General features: G+C 34.7%; 1 protein-coding gene across 2 annotated transcripts in view; it reads left to right on the plus strand.

The window, feature by feature from the left end:
* Positions 1–35: 35 nt before the first annotated feature.
* Positions 36–8374, plus strand: part of LOC107598676 (MICOS complex subunit mic25a-like) — a 75401-nt gene continuing 67062 nt past the window's right edge. Inside the window, exons 1-5 of one of the 2 annotated variants that reach the window (XM_016290076.1) lie at positions 36–89; positions 183–297; positions 2469–2547; positions 2659–2755; positions 4276–4420. In XM_016290076.1, the coding sequence (XP_016145562.1) occupies positions 214–297; positions 2469–2547; positions 2659–2755; positions 4276–4420 (405 nt within the window). In that variant the 5' untranslated portion in view covers positions 36–89; positions 183–213. Of the gene's footprint in view, positions 90–182; positions 298–1311; positions 1371–1463; positions 1579–2468; positions 2548–2658; positions 2756–4275; positions 4421–8374 lie in introns of those variants that run through there. The other variant, XM_016290071.1, reaches the window with a different exon arrangement.

Consider the following 8374-nt stretch of genomic DNA (forward strand, 5'->3'; position numbering starts at 1 on the left):
TATATCCTGAAATTCTATTGGCTTATTGCACTGTCGTTGGCCAATAATGTTTCAGGATACTGCCCCTTACAAACTGCCACTTCCTAAAGGTAAGGTGCAAATCTGTCAAACATATCTGCATGTTTAAGGAATAATTTGTGTTCTTTTCAATAAAAGAATAAAAAATCTATATTTTATTAAAGATCCGTTAAGGGAGCTGTAGCAAAAAAAGCAATGGGATCCGGAGAAAGCACGCCTAGGAGAGTTTCTTTCGGCCTAGATGAGGATGACAGGGTGAGGATTCTGCGTGGAGTGAAGGTAATCCAACATCCTATATTTACTACCTACCAGTCATTCTGGTTCACTATACGATTTTTTTTGTTTTTTTTGGGGACTTTTTTGCGTGAATCTGCCGTCAGGTTAATTTCCTTCATTGAACGGGACGAGTTAAAGGGGTCATATGATGCGATTTCAAGTTCTCCTTTCTCTTTGGAGTGTTACAAGCTGATTGTGCATAGATAAGATCCCTGAAGTGGCAAAGACTAAAGTCTCAAAACCAAAGAGATATTCTTTATCAAAGTTAAGACTCTGCCATATATTTTGTGTCATGCATTTGTTGAATGCTTTAAATATTAAGTTATGGGTTGTTAAGAGGCTAATATCTCATGTTCAGTAATGATAGTAAAAGTTGCTCACTTGTATTTGAAGCGACTTAAAAATTAGGAGCAATTTGTTGTACAGGAATCAACAATATACCAAATTAATTATCTGAGTACAAGCAGATTTTTGTTTTAAAAAGCTTATTTATTTCATATATCTACAAAATTGAGTTTAAAGCAGTTAATATTGTGATAAAAACAATGCATTTTCACCTGTACAGAGTTGAAAAAAAAAAAGATTGGAGTTGCTACAAAATGTTTTTTGGTCGACATTGTATTACACCAAGAATCAAATGATGTTTTATCTAGTTACTGTTTATGAGAGATTCATCCAGAGTCACTTTGTGAACAATACTTAGTTGGAGGTATTTGGAAGTCATTTTAAATAACTGAAGCTCAGTCATACAACTCAATATTTATTGGATAACTTTACACCTCTAGTTTTCACAGTTCATGTTTTTTATGGATAGAGATAATAAACATTGCAGTTCGTAATTTAAAACACTACAAATAAACAAAACCATATGAAATATAAAGTTCACTAAACCATTAAAATTAAATGAGCACTGACTGAATTAGGGGCTAATGAAAAGTACGGCTTATTGACTGCAACTCCCAGAAGCCTTTACTCCATTCGCCGATATATATCCTGAAATTCTATTGGCTTATTGCACTGTCGTTGGCCAATAATGTTTCAGGATACTGCCCCTTACAAACTGCCACTTCCTAAAGGTAAGGTGCAAATCTGTCAAACATATCTGCATGTTTAAGGAATAATTTGTGTTCTTTTCAATAAAAGAATAAAAAATCTATATTTTATTAAAGATCCGTTAAGGGAGCTGTAGCAAAAAAAGCAATGGGATCCGGAGAAAGCACGCCTAGGAGAGTTTCTTTCGGCCTAGATGAGGATGACAGGGTGAGGATTCTGCGTGGAGTGAAGGTAATCCAACATCCCATATTTACTACCTACCAGTCATTCTGGTTCACTATACGATTTTTTTTGTTTTTTTTGGGCACAGTGTTGTTTCGGATGTCTGTCATCTCACAAACACATGGATATGTAGGAGTTTTTTCGCACATGATTGACAGACGGACTCTGGTTTATGACAGTCGAGTCCTTGCTAATATAGTGGCTCCTCAGGTGTGCAGAAATGTAATTGAAACCAAGAGCAGGTGTATAGTCCTGTCGGGACGTTAAGCGTGGTAATCTTGCAATACTCTTTATAAAGACAGTTGACTACAGACTGGAGAGTTTGATTCTTCGAGTGACTCGAATCTTTTTTTTAATTCGGTCACTTAAAGATTCGTTCAGTGGCTCATGTAGCCAAGTATGGTGTCCCATACACGGAATTTGTGCTCTGCATTTATCCCATCCAAGTGCACACACCCCCACACATATTTTTGCTGCAGCGCTCAGGGAGCAGTTGGGGGCTCCCTGCCTTGCTCAAGGGTCTCACCTCAGTCCTGGTATTGAGGGTGGAAGAGAGTGCTGGTCATTCACTTCCCCCACCTACAATCCCTGACTCGAACCCGTCTGATTCTCTAATCATTAGGCCACGACTGCCTACTGCCCATTAGGTCAGTAGGTGAGGACAAGTAAGACCTTTTTGTTGAGTGTCAACTGAAACAAGTTATTCTTCATTATTAAAATTTGTGTGTTTACAAATCTGCAAGGCTGTTCCAGAAGGAATGATTAAGCTTTATCGTTTCTATGTGTATATATTTCTTGTTATATTGAGTGTGTATTTACTGGTTCCCAATGGTGGGAAGAATTTTATGGGCTTGTTGAGGACATTTGTGTAACTTCTCCACTGTTTTTTTTGTCCTTAGCTGTCTGAAGACGTCCTACAGCGCATGAGGAATGCCAGTGCGGATCCAAGACCGCCTGTCAACAATAAAGAAAACCTAGGTATGACACAATATTTTCATAAATGTTTGCAGTTTATATGCCTATTGTGAGAGATGCAATTAGTGAGATATTTAATTTGTAATGCAGGTAAATTTTTCTGTAACCTTGCAGGTCAGCATACTCGAACATCCAGCACATCTGACCCGCAACCTCCAAAGACACAGGCCAGGACAACTTTTCCTGACACTAAAGAGGAGCTCAGGAAGAGGTACTCTAGTGCAGGGTTTTCAAAAGAGAGTGCTAAACTTTCTGTGGAAAAGTTTAGAGAGAAAAAAACGGTGTAAAAATTACTAAATAATAAAAAAAAAGATAAGTTAAAGCGGTCATATGATGTGATTTCAAGTTTTCCTTTCTCTTTGGAGTGTTACAAGCTCTTGGTGCATAAAGAAGATCTGTAAAGTTGCAAAGACTAAAGTCTCAAATCCAAAGAGATATTCTTTACAAAAGTTAAGAGTCAACCATGTCTACCTAAAACGGCTCGTTCTAACTAGAAGAATACAAGGTTTTTTGAACCTAGAAGAGTACAAGGCTGGCTGTGCACAAAGGCTATTTCTAAAAAAAAAAGAAAAACAAAGGGTCAATTCTGACTTTGCTATGACAATCTGGCGCTTCTGAATCAGGGACTGTAAGTCTGTAATGTTTTGTTATTAGTTTAAGTATTTGCTATTGACTGTTCAAATGCGGAGTTTTGCGCAGCGCAGGGTAACGCGTCGTGTGTGTGTGTGTGTGTGTAGAGGACCTACAATAATGTACAGTATTTGAAAAATAATGTGTTTTTTGAACATTAAAGCATGTCAACATATTCTGTTACACCAAATACACAAAATAATGATCTTTAAAATAGCATCATATGACCCCTTTAATGAATATGATAACATTTTTATTTAATAGTTATTTTACTTAAAAATGAAAATAAATATGTAATTATATTAAAATGAATCAATAATAATATTTTATTTAAAATAATTAAATAATACAAATTAGATTAAAATAGACAAGTAAACAAAAGAAATGATGAAATGGATAAAATAAATATATCTAACAGTACAGCACTATAGTGAGTAGAACAAAAAAAATTATGCATTTTAATAGAAACTAAATATTTTCCAAATGCTAAAACTTTTTGGTATAGTATACCCATTTAAATCTAAAATGGGTCTTATACATGAAAATATGTAGCTGCCTTTAAAAAAAAAAAGTATTTGGCATTGCACTTAGAGACAGGATTTAGGACTGAAAAACTATTTATGTATCAACAATATATTAAAATACTAACACAGCGCCATTTTGAGCTGAGTCAGCTGATCCACTCAGACAGACACCACCAATATTATTCCTAAACGCAGATACACATGACACACCCTTCATTTCAGCTCTTTCTAGTTCTTTCTGAATCACTTCATGTGGTTTAAACATTTTCAACCAATTCATCTTGCATTTTTCCCAATTAAGCTTCGAATCTAATAATATATGTAATGATAAAATATGACATGAATACTAAACACTGTAGCTCTCACAAGGGAAGAGACCTTAAATTAGAAGAGGACTAATTTTTTTCCCTGGATGCTGTTCAAGTGTGAATCATACAGTTGAAACAAGCATAAGAACAGTGGACAAAACACTGACGCTCTGTGGTAGGATTGAGAACTGCAGTGAGTGAATCATGGCTTGGCAACAGGCATGTAAATAAAGCCGTGTCTGTGTGTGTGTGTGCGCGTGCTTGCACAGGTATGAGCAGCAGCAGGCCATTATACAGGAGGAGTTGGCTCACATCGCACACAAAGAGAGAGAGGCAGCCCGGCAGGATATCACTCGAGCGGTGCAGAGAGAGCGAGTACAGACGCGGCAGGAGTCTGAGAAAGCCAAACAGCTGGTGAGACTCTTCTACAAACACTTCAGCACTGCACAATACTTCAGGACAGAAGTGTAACGATGCATGCAAACACACTCTGACTTGTACACTGTACTTTCAGACAAGTGATGTAAATACTGTACATAATGTTAGGTTTTTCCTTTGTCAGTCATCGTGTCATGTAAGGAATTTCAGGGCAGTTTGGTAGCAATCATATTATTTTTGAAATTGTCTTATGGCACTGTGGTGATAACTTCTTTATGTGTACCATGGTAATGCCATGTTTTTTTATAAATAATAATGATGTTTACTGATAGTAGTGTACATTACCATTCAAAAGTCAGTAAGATTTAAATTTTTTTTTTTTTAATTAATACTTTTATTTAGCAAGGGTGAATTCATCAAAAGTGACAGTAAATACATTTAATAAAATAAAAAAATGAAAGAAAGAAAATTAATCTTTACCAATACAGGAATAAATTACAATTAGGATTTAAAAAAAATCTAATAAATGCAGCCTTTGTGGGCATAAGAGACTACTTTAAAACCAAAATATTACAGATTCCAAACTTTTGAACGGTATTATATTGAATATTCACTCTATTTTTTTTCTGATGATTTTGATGGCAATATAAAATTAAGCAATATTGTGCATATGCATTGATTTAAATACACTTTTTATTCATCCATTAAGTTTTCTAAAGACCATGCAATCAGACTAGTTTTGCAATTGTTTCTTGTATGGAGGTGTTTTAATAGCGTATTTTAATTTAAATAGCAGCAGCGTTACATTTGATATGTTTGATTAATTTATGAATCAGTTCAAATGGTTCGTTTGAATGAAATATATCAAAACTCTGATTTAACTATTTGGTTGTTATTACACAAGTATTGTGGTAGAGATTATGAACTAGTTTGTAGTTATCTGTTATGTATTTTTAAGCATTTAATAACTTGCTTTATAATACAGATAGGGCTGATTCTGAATTTTGATTCTGTTTTTAAACTATATGAATAAGTAAAAAGGACACCTGTGACCCCACATTCTATATTAATGCACCAAGCTGCTTTTATAAAATGTTGGCAACAGCAAAAAAAAATAAATTACACGCACATAAATGTATACATTTAATATAGTAATATTTGTATTATATATATATATATATATATAAAATATTACTATGTTAATTTAACTGTGTTAAATATTACTATGTTCATTTAAAATGACTTTAACACATGGCCTTTAGTAGCTTTTTTCTTTCTTAGCTTTATCAAACATTAATCTCTGTTCAAACATCCAAACTAGTTCACAATTCCGCAATAAATATAATAAAAGAAAAAAATGAATAACTTGTTTATAAATAACCAGTTTGAAAGTTTTTCTTTTTAAATAAAGTCCTGCAGCGAGGAACACTCGGCCTGGTCATGTCCCTGTCGGAGAAACACGCTACTGCTCTCTTGACACGGGTGAAATTGGCTTCTTTGAATTCCACTCAATGTTTTCCTTTGTCCCATCTTCCACTTCCTCTCATCCACTTATTCAGGTCCTTTAGGGATTGTGTCCCTTCATTCTTGGGCCCCTGGAGGGGCCACCTTATCTAGTCTATACGAGTTACACATTGTACATGTCGCTGTCTTGTAGACATTGGATTGAAGGACTGTGTGTGTGTGATGTTGTACGTGACGACCCGTGCCCGAGGATCCTGTGGTACGTCTTGATGGTGTGTCTTATCTGAGCTCTGACATGCTCTGGACACTTAATAGAAAAGCTTCCCCTGGGCTCAAGCTTTGAAGAGTAAACATGTGTGTCTGTATGTGTGTGTGGAGGAAGGTTGTGAAGGTAATTATGACTCAATCCTCCTATTCATCCCTGAACATCTCTCTCTCAACCTCAGGGTCTTATTAGCAGATGTGTGAACATGGCCAGATGTCACCACAACCCTCAGCTGTGATTCTGATGTTTGTGTGGAGTTCAGTATGGATTTTTATTTATTAATTTATTTTTACACCAGTGGTTCTCAGCTGGTTTTGCTTCACTTGTACTTTTTAAATATTTATTAATATTTGAATTGGCTTTTATTTTTTACAATTTAATTAATTTTAGTTTAGTTTTTTTTATTAGTTTATAAATTTTTTTTATTTCAGTTTTAGTTGAATTAATTTTAGTGTTTCAACTTCAACTTATTCATTTCAGTTAGTTGCCAAGATGACAGTAATACTATTATTCAGCAAGGATGCATTAATTTGATCAAAAGTTATGACATTTATAATATCTAATACACATAAATGCTGTTCTTTTGAACTTTCCATTCATCAGTAAAATCCTGAAAAAAAATGATCATGGGTTCCATAAAAATATTAAGCAGCACAACTGTTTTCAACACCGATAATATAAAAAAAATGTTTCTTGAACACTAAATCAAAATATTTTTAAAAGATCATGTGACACTGAAGACTGGAATAATAACTGCTAAAAATTCAGCTTTGCATCACAGAAATATATTACATTTAACTTAACATTTAACTATAATAGAAAACAATTATTTTAAATTGTAATAATGTTTCACAATATTTAGTTTTTACTGATTGAATTATTGTAAGCATAAGAGATTTTTTTTCTTTTCTTTCTAACACCAAACTTGTAAATGGTAGTGTAGGTCCAGCTATATGCAGCATTATCAAATATTATGTGTTTTATCAATAAATCAATAAATATTAAGTGATGGATGAGTAGAATTTGAATGGATTTTATTTAACAAAAGGTATTGCATGTTTTCTCCCATTTGAAAGCTGAAAAGCCTATTTGTTTAGCTATTCTACTGATGTACTGTTATGTGGTCGGTAGCATTTTATTATTTACACTAGCACTGATTCTTTTCTCTGTGGTCTATAGTCTACGAACCTGCAACCCATCAGTGAACCATCCGATATGTGGATTGCAAGCCACATGCAGTGTCTCTGTGTGATGTAGATGTAATGGGAAGTCTTATCATTAATCAGAATGAAGCTGTGACATGGCAACTCCTCTCTGTTCTGCTGGTGCGTTTCAGAGCAGAACATCAAGGTCTGTGCCTCTAAATATTCATGATTATCAATAATGTCCTGATCACTGGAGACCTCTCTTGTTAAACATGAGTCATGGTGAGATATCAGCTCAGCCATCTGAGGAGGAATTGATCCTTTGCTATCGGTTTCATGCAAAAGGATGTTCAAATATTGATATAAAAGTGTTACCGTTATAAATATTAGAAGTGTGTTCCAGTACATGAATACGCCATGATTTGGTATTTTTACTCTGCATCTGTTCCAAAGTGAAGTTCAATTGAGTGGCAGTAGTGTTTTTGGCTTGTGCATACAGTATTTTCTGTCTTGTCTGTTGCTGTGTTGTAGTATATGATTGGGCACCAGGCATCTAAAAGGGAATTTTCAGGTGTGTTATTGGTGGAGTTGCATATGTTGTTACAAATTTGAAGCGATTTATTTATGATGAGTCACAGTTAGAAACAACTGAAGATGATTGATGATTTATTTGGTTTGAATAGCTTTGCATTTGTGACACACTTTGCTTGTTCGTTTTGCCTTTTTTTTTTCTTTTTTTCACATTTGTTTTTGTGAGTGTATTGACTCACTGATTTGTTTCACTGTCTTTGTGAACATCGTTGCGATTTGTGATTCCTAATGTCTTTTTGTTTAAAGGGGTCATATGATGCTTTTTTAAAGATCATTATTTTGTGTATTTGGTGTAACAGAATATGTTGACATGCTTTAATGTAAAAAAAAAAACACATTATTTTTCAAATACTGTACATTATTGTAAGTCCACTATGCCCCGCCTCTCTCAAACGCTTCGTTTTCTACAAAGTCCCTCCTTCTGACAAGCGCAGTCTGCTCTGATTGGCCAGCTGACCCAGTGCATTGTGATTGGCCGAACACAGCAAGCACTCGTGGGAAATGTAACGCCCCTTACCATAATCG

This window comes from Sinocyclocheilus grahami, unplaced genomic scaffold (genome assembly GCF_001515645.1).
Source record: "Sinocyclocheilus grahami isolate Dianchi unplaced genomic scaffold, SAMN03320097.WGS_v1.1 scaffold13.1, whole genome shotgun sequence".
NCBI classification, from domain to species: Eukaryota; Metazoa; Chordata; class Actinopteri; order Cypriniformes; family Cyprinidae; genus Sinocyclocheilus; species Sinocyclocheilus grahami.